This window comes from Panthera tigris, chromosome A3, assembly GCF_018350195.1.
Source record: "Panthera tigris isolate Pti1 chromosome A3, P.tigris_Pti1_mat1.1, whole genome shotgun sequence".
Taxonomy (NCBI): Eukaryota; Metazoa; Chordata; class Mammalia; order Carnivora; family Felidae; genus Panthera; species Panthera tigris.
In genome coordinates, this window is record NC_056662.1 from 24,448,818 (window position 1) to 24,471,440 (window position 22,623).

The 22,623-nt window shown below is 36.0% G+C and overlaps 1 protein-coding gene across 3 annotated transcripts in view; it reads right to left on the reverse strand.

Annotated features, from left to right (window-relative positions):
- Window positions 1-22,623, reverse strand: part of ITCH (itchy E3 ubiquitin protein ligase) — a 142,486-nt gene that overhangs the window by 3,695 nt on the left and 116,168 nt on the right. For all 3 annotated transcript variants that reach the window (XM_042980570.1, XM_042980571.1, XM_042980572.1), the window contains 10 exons: window positions 20,704-20,776; window positions 19,743-19,814; window positions 15,612-15,700; window positions 13,710-13,869; window positions 13,337-13,470; window positions 12,866-13,006; window positions 7,237-7,357; window positions 6,682-6,786; window positions 4,017-4,113; window positions 438-510 (listed from right to left, as the gene is read on the reverse strand). In XM_042980570.1, coding sequence (XP_042836504.1) covers window positions 438-510; window positions 4,017-4,113; window positions 6,682-6,786; window positions 7,237-7,357; window positions 12,866-13,006; window positions 13,337-13,470; window positions 13,710-13,869; window positions 15,612-15,700; window positions 19,743-19,814; window positions 20,704-20,776 — 1,065 coding nt within the window. The remainder of the gene's footprint in view (window positions 1-437; window positions 511-4,016; window positions 4,114-6,681; window positions 6,787-7,236; window positions 7,358-12,865; window positions 13,007-13,336; window positions 13,471-13,709; window positions 13,870-15,611; window positions 15,701-19,742; window positions 19,815-20,703; window positions 20,777-22,623) is intronic.

Sequence of the window (22,623 nt, forward strand, 5' to 3'; positions counted from 1 at the left end):
TACTTCAGGGTCTGTGCTGACAGCTCAGAGCCTGGAGCCTGCTTCGGATTCTGTGTGTGTGTCTCTCTCTCTCTCTCTGCCCCTCCCCTGCTCGAGCCCTGTTTCTCTCTCAAAAATAAACAAACAAACAAACAAAATTCAGGGGTGGGAAATGGGACTGACTGCAAGTGGGCATAAGGGATCATTTTGGAGTGACAAATAACTTAAAACTGGTTAACTGTTACTACTCTGTAAATCTACTAAATATCACTGAGTTTAAATGAATAACCTTATAATCTTTAGTAGTTTTATGGTATATAAATTATACCTTGATAAAGCTGTTAAAAATAACTCAACACCATGGGGAAAATATTTCATTTCCAATTTCCAAGAGGCTTTAATATCTACAAGGTAACTGGGAAAAGGCTATTTTTTCAACTCTTTCTGATTTTACTTACCAGGTATGACTTCTGGGTAACCAGTTTTCTTTCCCAACTTTTTCAATGCAGAATTTCTGTGGTCCATTGCTCCCTAAAACAGTGAAATCAACAGTCTGATACTCAAGTGGTTCAAATTGTGACCTTCTCCGTTCAGCAGCATCAGCATCACCAGGGAAGTTATTAGAACCACAAATCCATAGGCCCCACCCAAAGCCTACTAAATGGAATCAGAAACTTTGGGATAAGGCTCAGCAGTGTGTGTCTGAACAAGCTTCCAGATGATTCTGATGAGTGCTAATGTTTGAGAACCAATTTGTCAATGTATGCCCAAGAGAAGAAAATGCAGTTTTTTTTAAAAGAAATTGCAATTTTATCTAGCTTTCTTTTGCCAGAATAATAGAATGCTATAAATAATAACAGAACACCTAAAAAGCTCAATTTTAGCTTTAAACACAACAGGGAAACTACAATCCACTGTCTTACACAATAAAACTTGGTTTAAACATTAAATTGTTAAAACTTTATAAAATGTAAACAACCTAGTTAATTCAGTATTAACAATGCTTGTGCTTATAGGTCCTATAGAACATACCCTTACAAACTTACACTCAGTTCTTGCCTCTCATTTATCTTTTGTTGTAGACAGAGTGAATGGGGACCTTATAAGCGCTGGTTTTCTAAAAGGTCACTACCAAACCCTAGAAATAATCATTTGTAGTCACAATGATTAGTGGTGCTACTCGACTTCTTTAATTATAGGGTGCCAGGCAAAATAAATGTTCTATAATGTGTGAGACAGTCATACTCAATGAATTTTCTTATGACCCACTCAACTAAACCCAGTACATATATGAATTGGCAGTACTTTTGATTTATAGTATCAAAGTGTTTGCACAGTTATGCTAAAAGCCTAGTAAAGGTAAGAAATGGTTATTGTGCAAAAGGCTAGTTAAAATTATTCAATAATTAACCTCAAAATTATGTTAATTTACTCTAAACCTTCTCTTTTCGATATACTACAGCATTTCTAACCACAAAGATGGAACGTTTTAATAGTACTAATTAATACTTAACAGAAGAGTCCAGATTACATTCAATAGACACAGAGTCTATTGAAGGAAATGAAGGAATAGGAAATGAAGGAATTTTATTGAATTTCACTAATAAAGGCTATTTTACAAATATGTCATATCATCCTGAAAGTTTCTAAAACTTTATGGAATGTTAAGACATCAAGTTGTATACATTATATACACTGAAATTATTTTGGGTTGCCTGTTGTTTTCAATCTTCTTCTAACACTGTCCCTAAACCAAACAAGTTCTATGTGGACTCTTGTACCTATGTTCCTATTTTCAACCCATTTCTACTTTCAAATAGTATGATCTCTGAGGACTTTTTAATCAATCAGAGCCTTGGCCTGTGGTGGAACCTCATCACAGACACTACCTCATTTTTCTCCACTTTGATCATCTGTAATTTATTTTGGCAGGTCTATTATCCTTATTCCATTTAGATTATTTCCCTCTTTTTCTTATCATATTTATTTAAGTCAATTATTTCTTGTTCTCTTTTTTCATATTCTAGTGTTTCTTATACAGAAAGGTTTCTCTGATCTTATCTTAAACCCAAGTCTTTTTAAGTAGGAACAAGTATTTACTAATTAGTGTCTTCTAACAGTTGTTCCCAAATACATATGTATCAAAATAAATATTATTTCATTGAGTCACTTCTTAAAAATTTTAGTTGGTGCTTAAGTTTATGTATATTTTTTAGAGATTGTAGACACTTTTATTTCATACCTACCAATTTCATTCCAGAATATTAAAGAGGAGATTATAAATATTTGTTGTAGAAATGGGATGTCAGATCTGGCAAGGGTTGAGAACTATCACATTAAATTATATACTTCACTCTTACAACTTTCTCTTCCTACACTGACTGGAAGATTCAACCAGATGGCCTCTAAAATTGTATGAAGCACAATCTCGTCTCTGCCTTCCACAGGTATCCTCCTATGTTGTTTTAAACAGCTCCACCTAACTCCAAATATTACTTCTAAGAGCAGACCTAGTTCTCATCTCTTTAATGATTAAATCTAGCTTACACTGAAACTGGTACCAATTTTCTCCTTATTTTGGTCATTACCTTACTTCCCCAACCACCAACATGGTTTTTCTTTTTCAATCTAGAGACCATTCTCAAAGGTGCCCCTCTCCAAAAACTTACTTAGTAATAATCCTTCTCTGAGACCTTGCTAGCACTGGATTAAAAACCTTCTTCCATATTGCTTCAGAGAAACCAGAATATTTCTTTCTCCTCTTCACTCTCTGGACTCGCCTTTAAGTTTGCCTCTAGGCTATTTCTAGCTCATCCCTAAACACAGGTGTTTCTAAGCATCTCTGAATTCGATTTCTGCATAAACCAACTTATTCTAATAGCTTCAAGCATCACTGCTCCCATGACTCTACTTTCCTTCTCTACTCTTACCTCTAAACTCATATGAGCAACACCTGTTAAACTGCCCCTCTGCTCCCTGGTTTTCCACTTGGTTGTCTGGCAGTTGCTTTGAACTCAAGAGGTTCTAAGCCAATCATTATCCTCCCTCAATACCTCTAAACCATGTTCTTTACACTTCACAACTCTATTTCTTCATTTTTCAAAACATGGTTTTATCCTGGACATTCTTCCTTTATTAGCTCATCTTCTGTTCAAGTCCTTTTCTAACTTTGGAACCTCTCTAGCATTTATCCCTTCTTTTCCATCTCTATTTCCATCTCCCAAGATCAGGTTCTCACCATTGCTCCAATATTTTCTTCCTATGCATGGTATACCTTGCTATCAAATTTTCATAACATGCAGCTTCAGCAAGTTTTCTGCTCTTCAAAAAGTTTCATAGCTTCCAATACCCTCAGAATAATGTCCAAATTCTTCTGGTCTAGCTTTTAAAGTAACTGTATCCAACGCTGCCTACTTAGTTCTTCAATTCTGACTCTCTGCTTCAGCTGAAGCAGGCTTAGGGATCACAACTTCTTTTCTCCTATGGTACGTGGCATTATGCTGGTGTTAAAGATTTGAATTTACTTAAGTTATTATCAGTCACAAAAGTATTTCCATGGTCATTCATTTCCAAACAACATACATTTTGATCAGTAACTACTATGTGACAAGCACTATGCAAGACACCAGAAATAAAAAGATAGAGCTCTGTATCTCATGGAGCTCCAGGTATAATAGAGAAGAATGTTAAACACATCATTAAAATATAGTATAGTACAACCAACAGTGCCAGGCTCATAGGAGACACTAAAATGTTTGCCAAATGACTGAATGACCAAACAGATTTACATATAGAAGATCAGTAAGATCACTATTCTATGAAGTTAAAATGTGGGATCTAGTCTTAAGATAAAAAACTTCTAAAGGTAAGGATTACAAAGTGATTTAAAAGTTTACACAAATACAGGTTAACTATGACTAGTTAGGAAAAGGGCTATTCTTTTCTTTGTTATTCCTGAGCTATCCACACTGATCTGAATGTAACAGCAGTGTGATAAACAATTTTCTGTATAGGAAAAGTGATCCTGTCTCACATACCCATGAGGTCAGCAAATCCTCCAACTGGCAATCGACAAGTTCCAGTAACAAACTGCAGAAGTCTCATTCTCTTCTCATTATCAATTTCTTTAACAAACTGTTTCAAAAAACACACATGTAAAGAGATATATAGGTCTTATGTTACATTTAGCATACACAAGAATGAAAAACAATCATTTCAAATGAACTCCCAGTGTTAGATGCACTAGATAATGACTATACCCACTACCGTGTCCATGTTTGTCAAAGCCCTATCAACTTTCCCCTATATAAATCTTAGGACCACATCCTTTTAAGGAGATAGGAAAAAGAAAGGTGCCCTGGGTCTAAGAGTTCCCTACTCATGAAGTCTCAAGATTAGCTCTTCCAGAGCAGCCCGTTCTTTTTCCCCACAGATCTGTCCTATAGGATATTCATGTGGTTACATAGGACACAGAGCCTGAGTCAGTATGAGCTTTTTGGTTTTATGAACAAACGAAATCAAGTTCATAGAATTCTGACCCAGATATTTCCCAATAACCTCTCTCTCTCAATGTTCTCTAGGTTTTGGTGCAGCTATACACTGCCACAATCAGGTGCCTTTCAACTCCTGCAACTCTGACTCAAAACATTAGGTTTCTGGAGGATGCTTTCTAGCCTGTAGCACAAGTATTTTGGTCCAGCCAAATTATTTTTTTTGTAGATATTTTTTTTGTCAAATATTTTAAAATTCTAATCCTATTTGCTATAGAAGTTTGGTTCATTTGAGTTTCTTAGGAATTTCTTTACATAAGTAAGAGGCATTTAAAAAAAATTTTTTTTTAGCGCTTACTTATTTTTAAGACAATGCGAGAGACAGAGTCCAAGTGGCGGAGGGGCAGACAGAAGGAGATACAGAATCTGAAGCAGGCTCCAGGCTCTGAGCTGTCAGCACAGAGCCCAACGCAGGGCTTGAACTCACAAACCGTTAGATCATGACCTGAGCCGAAGTCGGATGCTTAACTGACTGAGCCACCCAGGTGCCCCTGAGGCATTTTTTTTAATGTGGTAAAGTATATATAACACAAAATTTATCATTTTAAGCAAGAATTCAATGGCATTAAGTATGTTCACACTGTTGTGTAACCACTCCCACAATTTCTAGAACTTTATCATCCTAAACAAAAACTGTTACCTCCTCATTCTGCCCAACCCCAACAGCCTCTGTTAACCTCTATTCTACTTTGTATCTCTATGAATTTGCCTATTTTAGATACCTCATATAAATGGAATCTTGGAATCATACAGTATTTGTCCTTTTGTGATTGGCTTATTTCACTCAGCATTATATCCTTAAGGGTCACTCTGTTGTAACCTGCCAGAATTTCCTTTTTCTTTAAGACTGGATAACATTCCATTGTATATCACATTTTGTTTATCCATTCATCTGTTGATGGACACTTAAGTTGCTTTCACCTTTTGGCCATTGTGAATAATGCTGTTGTGGCCATAGGTATATAAGTATTTGAGTCCTTGCTTTCACTTCTTTGGGTATACCTAGGAGAACTGCCAGTCATGTTAATTTCTATGTTTAACTTTTCAAAGAGCCATTAAAATGTTTTCCAAAGTGGAGCGCCATTTTACATTCCCATCAGCAATATGTAAGAGTTCCAATCTCTCAACATCCTCAACAAGGATGATTATTTTCTATTTTCTGATAATAGCCATGCTAGTAATGGATATGAAATGGTACTTCATTATGCTTTTGACTTGCACTTCCCTAATGATTAGTGATTTGAGCATCTTCTCATGTCCTTATAGCAGACATTTTTTGAAGACACCATTACGATTCCAAACCAGTTCACCCTCTTAAGTTTTGCCTTCTGAATTATATAATTCTTAATAAGGTATGAATGATGAAAATCATACTTTAGGCTGTTCTAGAACATTCCAAAAGCATTTAGATCAAATGCAGGGGAACCATCATACAGAGAGGTCTTATACTCTGGGCAAAGGTGCAAAGTGTGTGTTGCTTACTCAGAAATAGTCTTTTAAAAATGCTGTTGTAATCTTTTTTTTTTTTTTAATTTTAATTCCAGTATAATCAACATACAGTGTTATATTAGTTTCAGGTGTACAATATGTGATTCAATTCTATACATTACTCAGTACTCATCACGATAAGTGTATACTCAAACCCCTTCACTTCTTTCACTCATATCCCATCCATCTCCCTTCTGGTACCCATCAGTTTGTTTTCTCTAGTTAAGAGTCTGTTTTTGGGGTTATCTTTTTCTTTGTCCATTTGTTTCTTAAATTCCATGAGTGAAATTATATGGTATTTGTCTTTCTCAGAACGACTTATTTCACTTAGTATTACACCCTCTAGATCCATCCATGTTGTTGCAAACGGCAAGATTTCATTTTTTTAAGATTTCATTCTTTTCATGGCTGAGTAATATTCCACATATATATGCACACACACATACACACACAAATTTTTTCTTTATCCATTCATCTATCAGTGGACACTTGGGCTGCTTCCATAATTTGGCTATTATGTAATATATTCATTTACTATAATGCATAGGATGGAATGAGGGCCTGAATACAGTAAGACATTTTGTTTTGTGACTTTTTCCATACGTGGTAAGCAATTTCTAAAAAATTATAATGTGTCTGCCAACAGAAATAAACTGAGACAAACCTGCCAAAACCACATGATTTGTTTGCTTGTCCTAGTGTAATGACGGTAGATGGCATGTCTTTGCCAGTCATTCAAATCAATCTCTTGCATTCCACATAAAAGGACCTTTGGAGATTAAAAAAAAAAAAAAAAAAGATTTCTTTAGGTAACTGTACAAACCTATATAAAAATTCTTGATACATAGAAGAAAAGACTACTATTCAGCAATTCTCAAAAAATTAATCAGGAAGCTTTAGCTTATAACCTGTGCGTCAGGAATGCTGTTGACATTGCTTATGAAGGTTAAGTTTCCACAGATGGTGTTATATATATACATACTCTGGTAAATTAGTCACTCACTGTAGAGAGGTTTTGATAGCAATACTTTTCTTGGGGGTAACACTTTCATATACTTGGATAAATTATGGACTTTTTTAACCACCAGCGAGCTTCAAAACATCCTGCCAGCATAAAAAATACTACTTCTAACACAAAGATGAGAAAGTGAGCTGAAAGCAGACACCTGAAGGCATTATTTACCAGCATGCTGCAGAGGAAATAAGAAAAACTCATTACCTCTAATTCCTTTGCATCAAAGTATTGCAAATACTGCTGGGGAAGAATTTCATTAAAGCCCTCAAAGAAAGCTTGTGTCTGTTCTTCAACACCTCGAGACAACCTCCATTCAGCTACCATTCTGGTGAATAAATATTAAAAGAGCTATCAGGAAGTTTAGATTTTACCTTTGAATTCCGAGTGTAAAAATAGTTTTTATAAACTTTATTATGAAAAATTTCAAATATTTATAAAAGTAGGATATAGTGAACCCTATATCCCAGCTTCAACACACCTCCAATATTATTTCATCATGCCCCTACCCATACCCTAGATATCCTATACTTTCATTTTAAACACAAATAATTCAGCACGTATCTCTATAAGTCTCTTTTTGAAAATAACTACAATTCTATTATCATACAAAAAAGTGAATAGTAATTCTTTTATAGCCAAGTATTCGGTGCTCAAATTCTGATTGACTCAGTTTTTTTTTTTTTTAACATACTGCTTCAATCAAAATCTAAAAAGGGTTCATACATTGCAAACATCTCTTAAGCTTCTTTTAGAGGTTTTCCCTTTGCAATTTTTTTCAATGAAAATACTTTTTAATGAAAATTCTCTAGTAGATACTCTAGATTTCAACTTACTTAAAAAATTTTTTTTTTAACATTTATTTTTGAGAGAGAGAGAGAGAGGGAGGGAGAGGGAGAGAGAGAGAGAATGCAAGCGAGGGAGGGGCAGAGAGAGAGGGAGACATTCTGAAGCAGGCTCCAGGCCCTGAGCTGTCAGCAGAGCCTGACACGGGGCTTGAGCCCATGAACCAGATCATGACCTGAGCCAAAGTTGGATGCTTAACCAACTGCCCCCTTTTTTAACAATTTTAATGAGCAAACAAATATGGGTATTTTAGGCATTTGATTACTTGATGATAACTTATGATAACTAAAGTCCTAAAGTTTACTGTGAAGCCTCTGAAATTTTGGGAAATGGCAGTATAGGCTGTAGTGGATTAATGTGCCTGGTGATTATAATGATAAACTCTGGGCATATTATAATAGAACAACTATTTGAAAGCATCAGAGAGAAATCAAAGGCAGGCAAAAATTGCTGGGGATTAGATTCTTGAAGGATTTGCATTATGAATAGGCTTTTCTCCTGAGGGCACTTCCCAGTTTACCTGGAGCACAAGAGAATGAAGCTCAAATAAAAGGCAACAGTCTTATTGGGCTGAGGAAACCTGAGGATGGGAGCTTCAAGCTGTCAACAGTTACGTAAAAATCCCAGAAAGAAAGAACACAAAGAGAAGGCACTCCCATCCAAATCTGCACAGGAATTTACTTCAAATCCTTAGCTGATTGTTAAATACACGTGTGTAGCATGATGAGACTCCAAGGAACCCTGTGCAAAAGCAAAAACCGAAAAGCCAAAGACCCAAGCAGAAATTTCAGCAGTTACATAGTACCAGAGAGATAGAATGTTAGAGTTTACATCTCACAAAGTTACATGGTAAACACTTTAGGCTTTTCCTTGTAAGAAGTAAGGACCATGTTTTAGGAATAAAGGGAAAATGGAAATAGACCAGCTCTAGCAAGCTTCCAAAGGATCAATGTGATCTGTCCTTCATTTAACTGCCTGTCAAAACAGTCAATATTCTTCAGAGGAAGAAAAAAGAATCCAGAGTCTACCATGTATCATCCACAATTAAAAAAAAAAAAAAAAAAAAAAAAAAAAAAAAAAAAAGCCTGCAAAGAAGCAGGAAAATGTGAATAATAAAAGAAAAAAGTTTATAGAATTAGGCCCACAGACAGCCTAATGTTGAAGTTAGCAGAGACTTTTTTCTTTTTGTTTTTTGAGAGTTGAGCAAGGGAGAGGCAGAGGGAGAGAGAGAGAATCCCAAGCAGGCTCCATGCTCATTGGGGAGCCTCGTGCAGGGATCTATCCAATGACCATGGGATGATGATGGCCTGAGCCAAAATCAAGAATCGGACGCTCAACCAGCTGAGCCATCCAGGTGCCCCACCAGAGACTTTTAAAAGGCTATTAAAATATGTATTAAAAAATTTATAGGATAAGATGGACAAAATGGGTAAAGAGATGGGGATTCTCATCAAAGAAACTCTTAAAAGAACCAAACGAAAATTACAAAATATCTGTCTGTAACAAAAATTTTATTGAATGGACTTACGAGCAGTGAATTCAAAAGTAGGTTAATCAAAATGGTGCAAACTAAAAGGGCAGAAAAAAAGATAAAAAATATATAGAGTATCTGAGAACCATGGGATGGTATCAAAGGTTAAACATGCATCTAAGTGAAGTCTGAAGTGTGTAGAGAAGGAATGAAGCAAAAGGAACATCCATAAAGATCAAGTCCCTGAATTTTCCAAAATGGCCTAAATGGCATCAATCACAGATACAGGAAGCTCAGCAAATGCCAAGTAGGATAAACATAAAAGCAATCATAATTAGGTACAGCAGAGTCAAATGCAAAAAAGCAAAATTAAAGAGAAATGCTTTGAAAAACCATAGAAAACAGACATTCAGAAAAAAACATAAAAAAAAAAACCCCAATGGCTCACATATCAAAAATAATAGAAATAACAGAATGACATTATTGAAAGAAAGTGCTAAAAATGAGGGGAAAAAAAACCCTATAAACTTAGAATTCTAAATCTGATGAAAATATCCTTTAAAACTGAAGGTGGTATAAAGATGCCTTCAGATAAAAGCTGAAAGAATTTATTGCCAGCGATTGCACAGAGAAAAATTATACAGAAAGTTTTTAAAACTGATCCCAGATGGAAAAATAGATCTGTGGGAAGAAATGAAGACAACCAGAAATGATAATGTGAGTAATGTAAAAGACTACTTTTTCTTAATTTCTTAAAAAAATCTAGTAATTGGGGGTACCTGGGTAGCTCAGTTGGTTAAACAGACTTCATCTCAGGTCATGATCTTGCAGTTTGTAGGATCAAGCCCCACATTGGGCTCTATGCTGACAATGAACAGAGCCTGCTTGGGATTCTCTCTCTCCTTCTCTCTCTGTAACCCTCCCCTGCTCATACTCTCTCTCTCAAAATAAATAAATAACATTAAAAAAAAATCTAGTAATTGTGCAATGATGTAGGTGGAACTAAGAGAGTATATAATGCTAAGTGAAATAAGTCAGAGAAAGACAAAATACCTACATGATTTCACTCATATGTGGACTTAAAAAAAAAAACAAACAAACCATGGAGGGGAAAAAGAGAGGCAAACCAAGAAATAGACTCTTAACTACAGAGAACAAATTGATGGTTACCAGAGGGGAGCTGGGTGTGGGAATGGGTGAAACAAGTGATGGATATTAAGGAGTACACTTGTGAGAAACATTGGGTGTCGTATGGAAGTGGTGAATCACTAAACTGTAATATTACATTGTATGTTAACTAACTGGAATTTAAATAAAAACTAAAAAAAATCGAGTAATTGCTTAAAGCAAGAGGTAATAAAGTATTATGTGGTTTGTAAGGTAAGAAATATGACAACAATTGCACAAACGGCTAGAGATAACTAAAATTACACTATTATAAGCCTTTTACATTATACAATTAGTAATATAATATCAATCACAAGTTATATAGTCTTAAGTGAGAAATTCAGGATATAGATTATAATCAGAGCAGTCACTAAAAAAATTAAAGAGGGATAGCTTAAAAAAAAAATCCAACAGAACAGATTATAAAACCTAAAATTTACTCTATTAAAGGCAGGAAAGGAGGAACAAAGGAAATTAGGATAAATAAGAAACATATAGCAAGGTGACAGACTTAAGTTCAACCATATCAGTAATCATATTAAATGTAAATACACTAAACACTGCATTTAAAAAGCAAAGATTATCAGACTGGATAACAATAGTTAAGACCCAAGAATATGCTGCTTGTAAGAAATACTTTATTTTTTTAAGTTTATTATTTATTTATTTTTATTTATTTATTTTTTTTAACGTTTATTTATTTTTGAGACAGAGAGAGACAGAGCATGAATGGGGGAGGGTCAGAGAGAGAGGGAGACACAGAATCGGAAGCAGGCTCCAGGCTCTGAGCTGTCAGCACAGAGCCCGACGCGGGGCTCGAACTCACAGACCGTGAGATCATGACCTGAGCCGAAGTCGGACGCTTAACCGACCAAGCCACCCAGGCGCCCCTTATTTATTTTGATAGAAAGCATGAGTGGGGGAGGGACAGAGAGAGAAGGAGAGAGAGAGAGAATCTCAAGCAGGCTCCACACGGTCAGCGCAGAGCCTGATGTGGTGCTTGAACTCACAAACTGTGAGACCATGACCTGAGCTGAAGCTGGATTCTTAACTGACTGAGCTACCCAGGCATCCCGAGAAACACACTTTAAACACAGACACAGACAGGACTGAAAAGTAAAGGAGAGAGGAAGATCTGTTATGCAAATACTAATCACAGAAGGCTGGAGTGAATATGTTAATATTTAAAAAGTAGAAAAGCAAGCAAGAGACAGAAGCTGGCACTCAAGAAGCAGCAGATAGGTCAAAACTAATCCTGATGTGACATAACTGGTGTTGAGAATATGTGGATCAACTAATGACCCTTGAGACTAAAGTATGAATGAATGCAAAGCATAAGAGGATACATAATAAATTATTTTACTTATAAATTTTATCTGATCTTACAATATTCCCCACAAACACATCTGCATATAAACTGGAGATGATTTTCAATGACTTGGTGTTAGATAGCATAGTGGTTATAGAACCGGTATTTAAAAGAGATCTAGCACTATTTCTACCCTTAAAACTCCCACTTTTGGAGAAAAAGTAAAAGTTCTATATGACCAAAATTTTTTTCTATCACTTTATAAATATTAAAAATTGTGGCTAAACTGAAAATATACCAAGAAAGTGGGTATAAAACCTATCAGTATCCATTAGATTAATTCTGTGTAAAGTTCAGTTTGAGTTAACCTGCAGGATAGTCTCTCTACTCTGCTGCCTCCATAAGAATCTGTTCTCTCATTATTTTGCTGCTAGACTTGTTAAAAGAGAAATTTAGATTGATTGTCTACTGAATTTGGTCCTTAATTTCTTGTAATCTGGCTTCTGTATCTACCACGTGGATGTAGTTCTAACTGTTGTCTTAAGGGTTATTAAATTTATTAGCCTCCACATCTTTTAAAGATTCCTTATTTTCCTTGGCCTCTGAAATGCAGGATATGGCAGAATGGGATATCAACTCTGAGCTGCCTGACAGCACCACCACACGTCATGCTTCCCTTTTTACTATTTGTGACTTGTGCTTTCCAGCCTTCATATCTCTGTTCTTAACTTGTTCTAATTTCTGCACAACTCAATCTTCCCCAACCTTCAAGGTTCCCCAACCTCCATGGTTACAACCAGATGAAATGATGTCTCCCTCCTTTGACTTACTACAGCACTTTTCTTATTCCTCTCTCAACATACTCGTAAGGTAGAAAGTGATCAATCATGTCCTTAATTATACATGATCAGTTCTCTTAATGATTAGTAAAAAGGCCAACAATATTTTTTGAAATACTGTCCACTAGTACCACTAGGCAATTATCAATGTGCTGTAGCCCAACAGAAAGGCTACATTATATCAAAAGGAACATTCTCTCTCACCTGATATATTCCTCTTTATTTTCTTCTGTCACAAGAATATTGCCACCATTAGGTTTCAAATCATGACTCTTGATTTCACCTAAAATTTCTTTATCGACAGAGAAGTACATTTCCAAACCACATTCCTCAATATTGTTTTCTCTGCACAAATGAAATTAACATTATTTGTTATACAAATTCAATCATATAAAAAGTATTTAAGTAAAGGATTGTGTTCTTCAATAATCACTATAAAACTATACCATCAAAATAATAAGAAAACTGGAAAGATTATGCTCTAAATCATCACATTTTTGCCTAAGATCTTGGGTACATTCTGCAAAATTTATCATATTGAATAATGAGACAAGTCTAATACAGATTATTTAAATTCAATAAACCAATTACAAGCTTTCAGTTGAGGTAAGTTATCAGCACCATAATGAAAGCATATAGACTCTATTTTGATAAATTAAATGGAAACAAACTTACTTAACCCAGATGAGAGAATTGTAAAATTCTGGATCAATAGATTCTAAATCCTTGAGTCCAACTGGTTTGTTCAATATACGCTTATAGAATGGCAAAGAAAAACCTGTGTCTATGAATTTCCCATGGAACAAAGCCTATATAAGAAGAAAATAATACCATTTATGATAATTTTATAATAGAACGTTAGATTAATTCTTCACTTAAAGCTCCCTTGTCATCTATTAGGGCACATTTTTGGGAAAAGGGCAAATGTAACAAACTAATCTTAAAAAATGTCTTAGTGATGAGAAAATTCCAAATGAGAGAGTTAAAGAAATAACGCTTTAGTATTGTTGAATTAGCAAAGTAAGCACAGTTCTCTATCTGTACTTACCATGGCAATAAACCTGCCAATAAAACGAAAATATTTCAGGTGATCTGGATTGATGTAAGAAGCAGGATTAATCTGCAGGCAGTAGTTATCCTTTCCTGCATATTCAAACAGGCAATACATGGGGTTCAACACCTCGTGTGACAAAAGAAAGAACCATTCTCTGAAAACAAAAGAAAATTTAGGGTGAAAAAAACCATGCCAAGAAATCAAAGAGCAGAGCTAAAAGTTCTCAGGAATCTACATTCCTCAGCTGGTGACAGTTTCCTAATTCCTTGTTGATTTTTACTGCTTCAGTTCAAACAACCATTTTAGAGAGAGGATATTTACACACTGCATATTATTATATTTCAAAGAATCTAAGACATCATCGACTTAAAAGACATCATTACTTGATGAACCACTAAAAATTTTTCTAATTATAATTGTATTACACAGCCCAATGTCAGAGACATTAAATATGAAAATGTTAGTCTTAGAATCAATGAAATACTATACAGAGTCAAGTTTAAAATTCACTATTAATCCATGTCGTTGGAGCAGCTGAAAGAAGTCTAATAGTACTCCCACCTGTTCCTAAACCTCATGGTGTTCCTCAAGTGCCACAGCTCTCTAAATCTTAGATAAATATGGAAAAACTTCCAATTTCACAAAGACAATAAAACACTTAATTCAAGACACTCATTCGTTAGAAAAATGCTCTGAGATGCTCTAATTCAAGTGTTGTGAAAATACCAACCGATATTAACGTAAGATTATAGTGACTATGTAACTTGGATGGGCCTAATATAACAGTAGGCAGAATCGATTTGGGACAATACAGGTGTGTCTGAGATTTCTTTTCCTGTAGGAAAGTTCATGGCCTCTGATGATAATGCTACTTCTACTTATTAACACTATTTGATTTTCTAATTAAGAATAAATGATTGCCCTCCTCCTGAAATAGCTTTAACTTGTACAAAATTAAATGTTTCTACTCATTTATTATTTCCCAGTGATTACTTCACACATTCTTAAATGTGAACTTTAATATATTCATAAATAAGAACTACTAAAATGTAGCCATCATTCAGTAAACATACAAAAACAGAGGGTCTGAACTAAGTCATTAATAAACACTATTTTTACTCTTCACAATAATCCTAGAAAAGTAGATATGACTATTCTCATTTTACAGATGAAGATACTTGCCCTAGGTTGTACTACTAAGTGCAGAAAAAGGATTCAAATCCAGTTTTGACTCCAAGTCCTTGCTTTCCACACTGCCACTGCTATACAGATATTTAATCTGATGTGCTAGATTGTTATGTTATGAATAAGCAAAGGAATTTCTTACTTGAGTCAATCTTCTAGGGTTTGATTAGAAGCTCCAATATTAAGAGAGCTGAATTTAAAAATTTTAACTATTTTACATAGCCCTCTGTATTCTTAAAACAAATATATTAATCTCAGTTGGGAATTGAAGGGCCATTATCTGTATCAGTAATCTGTGATGGGGAAAATAACCTGATTGCTACAGGACCTTGTATGCTCTGTGGAACAGACACGAAGTGCTAGACTGAACACTGGCTTCTGGTTTGATGATTCAAAGCTTACATCCAGGTTCTAGAGCTTAGTTACATGCCTTAGGTGAGTCTCTAAACTTCATTATTACTTGTAAAATTCTATCTCACAGGGTTATCCTGAGGATTAAAATGAATGATGTGGGGGAAATCAACTTGCAGCACCTTAGAAAATGCTGAATTAGCATTTGCTGAAATTCTATAGCTACAGCATAATAAAGGTACAATAATTTGCTACATTTCGTTTTCCTGAAATACAAGATTGAGAAAATACTTGCAAGCAAAGTGTAATGATACCTTTGGAAGAAAGGAACTAAGTTCTGAGTATTCATATTATCACTACCTTGCTACACCTCCATAATCTAAACCTTCTTCTCCTGGAAAAATCACCCACAAACGTCTTCGCAGATCTTGGGGATTGAAGCTCATTATCTACAAAACAATAAAGTAAAAGAATTGGTAAAAGCAGTTGTTGACACACCATTCTACCACTTCCAGGTTTGAAATGTTCTTCATTATAGGTAACTTAAATTCCCCACGACATAGAAGGATGTTTGTGGTTTAGTCAATACCACATATACAGAAAATAAATTAAAGTTTTATGTTTTATGTATTATACACCTCTATACTTTAATATACTTTATAGATACAGAGCATGAACGCACAGGTAAGTGGGGGAGGGACAAAGAAAGAGGGAGACACAAAATCTGAAGCAGGCTCCAGGCTCTGAGTTGTCAGCACAGAGCCCGATGTGGGGCTCGAACCCACGGACTGCAAGATCATGACCTGGGCCAAAGTCAGATGCTTAACCGACTGAGCCACCCAGGCTCCCCTAAAAAATCTTACTTTTGACTTACAAAGTTGCTTCTGTCACTTGCTTAGAGCAGAGTAACCATGGGCATGGTCCAAGTGGAAAAACCACTTGGTTTGGTTAAGTTTGGGTTTGTTTTACAGCTAAAAGGTACACATGTTAGCAACTGGCTAACCTGGAAATGAAAACCAGTGGCTGAAGAAAGAATATAGTTAACTTTGGAAATGGAAACTTATAAATACCTGGAAAAATACTCAAATTCTGTGTCCTACTATAGTGGTTAATAAGATCATCTTCATATTTGAAGGGCAGCACCATTACTGAACTATAATGAATAGATAGATCATTTGGGTTTTTTCTTTGTAAAACTATGTAATTACTTGACTAAAATTGGGCCAACAGAACATTATAAGTATTACTCTTAGAATAAAAGTAACCGGACCTGGACAAAAAGAGGATTTAATATCTCTATTTTATGAAAGTAGAATGAACTCTTACATTTAAATATCCAGAGAGGCTCAGTAAGTAACCTGCTTATGCCAGGGCTCAGTTCCCACAAAACATATACATTAGTTACATGAATTCATATCCCACTAAAAAAAAAATCCCTGATGTAGCAAAAAAATTCAATGCTTATGACAAATATTCTACAAATAGTATATTAGCTATATAGCACTGCAAATGAAAGATATTAAAGGTTAAAACATTTCTTTTTATTGGTTTGTTTGTTTCTTGCTCCCTTGGGCTATTCCTTGTCCCTGTGGCTGCTCCCCCAAACCTATGGCTGTTACTGATTTCTCTTGTTATTCCCCCAAATCTGAGACTGTTCCCCTGGAAATTCTGGTTGTTCTTTTTGTCCTGTGTCTGATACCTGAAGACTTGCTGTTCCCTGGAAAAACTACTTTTAAGTAGTAACTTCTAATAAATGACTGATATTAAAAAAATTTTTTAAGTAAAAAAATTTTCCCCCATGAGCAAAAACACTACTGCAAAACAACTTTACCACTTAGAAAGAACATTTGATGCTAATTTTGCTATCAGATTTGTCTTTCTTCCAAAGCAATCAAATTTTTCCCAAACTTTGGACATTTATTTGATGGATGTCAAATCTAGGGTGACAATTTTATTTTTAAATGTTTATTTATTTTGAGAGACAGAGAGAGCATGAGCAGCGGAGGGGCAGAGAGAGAGGGAGAGAGATCCTAAGCAGGCTCCATGCTGCCAGTGCAGAGCTCTGTGTGGAGCCTGAACACATGTACCATGAGATCCTGACCTGAACCGAAATCAAAAGTTGGATGCTTAACCGACTGAGCCACTCAGGTGTTCCTATAGTGACAATTTTAAACAACTGTTTAGTACCACCTGGTCTGTCATTCTGCAATAGTCTTTAGGTTTCAAAAGTCAAAAAATTAAGGGACATTTAATCATTTAAAACATTTAAAGACGTTTTGCATCTTTTTAACACTACAATAGTAAGTTATGTTACAAGAAACCAGCCCACCAGAGATTGACTACACAGTTGTTATGAATATGAAAATCAGAAGTAGGTAATGACTAGGGTGGGGAATGGCCTTGGAAACCTACATCAGATCAAGAGAATCATTCATAATTCTCAAAATGCTCTTAGTCAAGCTCTGCTGCTAAAAAGTTATCTGCTCCCACTTAGGAGTATGCCAATTGGCTTTACCCTTCAATGATAATTATTGAGGTTCCATTAGGAAATGTACATTACTGTTTCTGAAACCAAGTAGCCAGGTACCTCAGCCAATCTGTCAACCATCTCAGATAATCTCTTTTCCCTCTGCATTCATTTTGAAGCTGTAACTGCCACAATTATCACATGGGCTTGATAATAAAAAATTATGTCCAGGAGTGCCTGGGTGGCTCAGTCGGGTTAAGCACTTGACTCTGGATTTCGGCTCAGGTCATGAACTCGTGGTCTGTGAGTTTGAGCCCTGTGTTGTGTTCTGTACTGACAGCATGGAGCTTGCTTGGAAATCTCTCTCTCCCTTTCTCTCTGCCCCTCCCTCACTTGTGCTCACTAGCTTGCTCTCTCTCCTCTCAAAATAAATAAATAAACATTAAAAAAATCACATCCATATCTGGCTTTATAAAATTAGGACTAAGTAGATGTTTGTGTTTTAAGATAGTTTTTCATTAGTCATTTTAATCTTCCTTACAACCAAATCACTTAACATTTATTTGCAGTTGGTGTTAAGTTGCAAGATAAAGGTAAGAGTAAATTGACTTGGGTTCTGAGGGCAATAAAAAAATTTGTTGACTACTTCTGAAAAAATACTTTTTATTTTGGTATTGTAACCAAAGACCAATTTCTTTCCTACATAAAAAAATGTTTTTTAATTGTGAATAACAAATGGGTATTGTAAAAATATACAAAACAGATGAACATAAGGGAAGGGAAGCAAAAATAATATAAAAACGGGGAAGGGGACAAAAACATAAGAAACTCTTAAATATGGAGAACAAACAGAGGGTTACTGGAGGGGTTGTAGGAGGGAGGAGGGGCTAAATGGGTAAGGGGAATTAAGGAATCTACTCCTGAAATCATTGTTGCACTATATACTAACTAATTTGGATATAAATTTAAAAAATTAAAATTAAAAAAACAAAAAAACAAAGTCTTCTCCCCTCTTCCTTTCTACCCATCCGATAATGTTCATATGGATATTTCCAGACTTTTTGTCTACCAAAAGCCTATTTTCTTACTCAAATATCTATTTCAAACCAAACACATAGCTTAAAGACCTGAAACTCATCGCTTGTAATTACTCTGACATTTCGGGGGCGCCTGGGTGGCTCAGTGGTTAAGCATTGAACTTTGACTCAGGTCATGATCTCATGGTTCATGAGTTCAAACCCCACCTGGGCTCTGTGCTGACAGCTCAGAGCCTGGAGCCTGCTTCGGATTCTATGTCTCCTTACCTCTCTGCCCCTCCCCTGCTCTCTCTCTCAAAAATAAACAAACATTAAATTTTGGGGTGCCTGGGTGGCTCAGTCGGTTGAGTGTCCGACTTCAGCTCAGGTCATGATCTCACAGTTTGTCGGTTCGAGCCCCGTGTCAGGCTCTGTGCTAACTGCTTGCTCAGAGCCTGGAGCCTGCTTCGGATTCTGTGTCTCCTTCTCTCTCTGCCCCTCCCCTGCTCACGCTTTGTCTCACTCTGTCTCTCAAAAATAAATAAATGTTAAAAAAAAAAAAAAAAATTACTCTGACATTTCAAAAGTACAGGACATATACACATACAGATCTATCTACATGTTCCTAAATCTTAAGTACTAATGCAGCTGGCAATACTTAATTTAAGGACTCCAATTCAAAAAGTTCAAACTGTTTAGATTTGGAACCAAAAGTGGCTCTGGGCTGGCAGCCATGGGGCAAACCCTCGAGTGGATAAAAACCAGTACCTGTAGGGGCACCTGGGTGGCTCAGTTGGTTAAGCGACCGACTTTGACTCAGGTCATGATCTCATGGGTTATGAGTTCAAGCCCGACATTGGGCTCTGTGCTGACAGCTCAGAGCCTGGAGCCTGCTTCGGATTCTGTGTCTCCCCCTCTCTCTGTCCCTCCCCTGATTGCACTTTCTGTCTCTCTCAAAAATAAACATTAAACAATTTAAAAATGAACAAACAAACAAACAAAAAGTACCTGCTGAAAGGAATCTTCAAACAATGTTTTTCTTGTCACTGTAATCTTTATGTGCTGTGGCATTGCCAGTTGCTGAAACATAAGAATGACTTAAGTCAACTCTCACCTTAAAATGGCCTATCGAAAAACTAAAAGGGTAAAGTTTTATTTACTTTTTATCTTTGTTTACAGAAAAAAGTAGACTATGAATATGAATTTATTTCAATAATGTTTAACCATGCATTTGTGAGCATTCATGCTAATTAAGATCATTTAATAAGAAATAAAAGAAAAGATCTCAGATGCAGTGCTTAATGGGTCAAATAAATATTTTCAAAAAGCTAATTTAGATTATTCTTGCTTGTATGGGCCCTGTTAATTACAAGTTTGAAGTTTATAAATATTCATTATAGTAACACTTTGACTAGTACATTTTAAGAGCCCATAAAGAAATCATTAATTCAGCAAGTATTTATTTATATATCAGAAATAATTGACCATACCCAGGAAAAATAGAATGTAACGAAATAGAATGTAATGAAATCATTGTTGCACTATACGCTAATTTGGATATAAATTAAAAAAATTAAAATTAAAAAAACAAAAAAACAAAGTCTTCTCCCCTCTTAATTATATATATCAAAATCATTTATACCAAATGTTAAATATGAAAGGGGATGGTTACAATCTATAAATCACAAAATGTTTTAACTCATTTGTTTGAAGATGGCTGCCATCTGAAAATTATGGATACTGAAAGGAGAACAGTTTTTTTACTCAAACTATTTCAAATTTATTCTTCTGGACAACAGAAGCCACAAATAATCTGATAAATCTATTTCTTTGCCCTAAAAATAGAGAAGAGAGATTCCAATGCTTTCTATTTTCCCAGTTCTTCTAGGAGTTAATTATTTTCACAATCACTGTGTAATGTAAGCAACATAACAAAGAAAAGGGGGTATAGAAAAGTTCTGAAACTAACCTGACACCAGAACCGGAAATACTGAACCTTTGCCTTGAAGTCCCGTACGTAGGCTATCTGTGGTCCATTGTCTCTGAGGAGGAATGTTAATATGACATACATATATAGCAGCCTGTAAGATGATATATTGAAGGAAAGCAAAATACCACACCCCTTCAGTACTGAGTCAAATATAAAAATAACGTAGCACAGCATACTCTTAACACCACCTTAAAAAAAAAAAAAAAAATTCCCAGGACTAGTTTTAAGAAAGAGACAGAAATTCAGATCTTTTTAAAGACATTGTTGTGGGATTTTCTTTTATATAGAGAAAAATCCAACAGGACTAAATAAAGGAGGTTGTATCTGGGAAAGTTGCCTATCCCCAAATCCCTTCTTTCCTTTGTCCTTAAATCAGACTCCTGGTATCTACCTGGGCAGACTGCTACCTAGAATAAAGACACATTTCCCAGAATGGTTGTGTGACTTAACCATGGCTAAAGAACTGTAAATGTTATATAGGACTTCTAGGAAGGCTCTTTTACAGAGAGCAAAGAAAGCTGGAAAGGGATTTTTTTCTTGCTCCAGTTTGTTCTTCCTCCATATTCCAGGCTGCAGTGCGACTATGATAGCTGAAGTTTTAGCAGCTATCACACACTATGAGGTAACCTTGAGAAAAGAGCCCACGGTGTGGAATGGTAGAACACAAAGAAAGAAGCCTAGATCACTAATGACACCATGGAGCTTCCAAGCAAGCCCTAGAATTCTTTTAATTTCATTTTCTAAATGTTCAATGTAGAAATACTTGATTCTAGGGGCACCTGATGGCTCAGTTGGTAGAGCATGTGACTTTTGATCTTGGGGTTGTGAGTTTGATCCCCGCACTAGGTGTAACATTACCTAAAAATAAAATCTTAAAAAAAAATGCAACTGATTTTGTCTATTGACTTTGTATCCAGTAACACTATTAAATTCACTTACTAGTTCTACTAGTTTTTTCTAGATTCCTTATGATTTTCTAGGTACACAGTTATGCTATCTCTATGAAAAAAAATAGCTTTACTTCTTCCTTTCTAATCTATATATCTTAAAAAAAATTGTTTTTTAACGTTTATTTTTGAGAGACATAGGGGCAGAGCATGAATGGGGGAGGGGCAGAGAGAGAGAGGGAGACATAGAATCCAAAGTAGGCTCCAGGCTCTGAGCTGTCAGCACAGAGCCTGACGTGGGCTCAAACTCATGAACTGCGAGATCATGACCTTAGCTGAAGTTGGACACTCAACCGAGTGAGCCACCTAGGTGCCCCCTATCTATCTTTAAAAAATATATATTTACTTATTTAAAAAATTTTTTTAAAATGTTTACTTATTTTTGAGAGACAGAGAACGAGTGGGGGAGGAGCAGAGAGAGAGGGAGACACAGAATCCAAAGCAGGCTCCAGGCTCTGAGCTGTCAGCACAGAGCCCGACATGGGGCTCGAACTCACCAGCTGCGAGATCATGACCTAAGCCAAAGTCGGACACCCAACTGACTGAGCCACCCAGGCGCACCCCCCCCCCCAAAATTTTACTTATATGGGGCGCCTGGGTGGCTCAGTTGGTAAAGCATCCGACTCTTGATTTCACCTCATGTCATGATCTCAGGGTTTATGAGTTCGAGCCCCAACTGGGCTCTGCGCTGACAGTATGGAGCCTGCTTGGGATTCTCTCTCTCTGCCCCAACCCTGCTCACGTGTGCACTCTCTCAAAATAAATAAATAAACTTAAAAAAAAATTATTAAAAAAAAGGTTTACTTATGTATTTTCGGGGGTGGGGGGAAGACAGAGAGAGGGAGAGAATCCCAAGCAGGCTCCCCACTCAGTGCAGAGCACAACACCAGGCTCAATGAGCCAAAATCAAGTCAGATGCTTACCTAAGCCATCCAGGTGCCCCCAATCTATC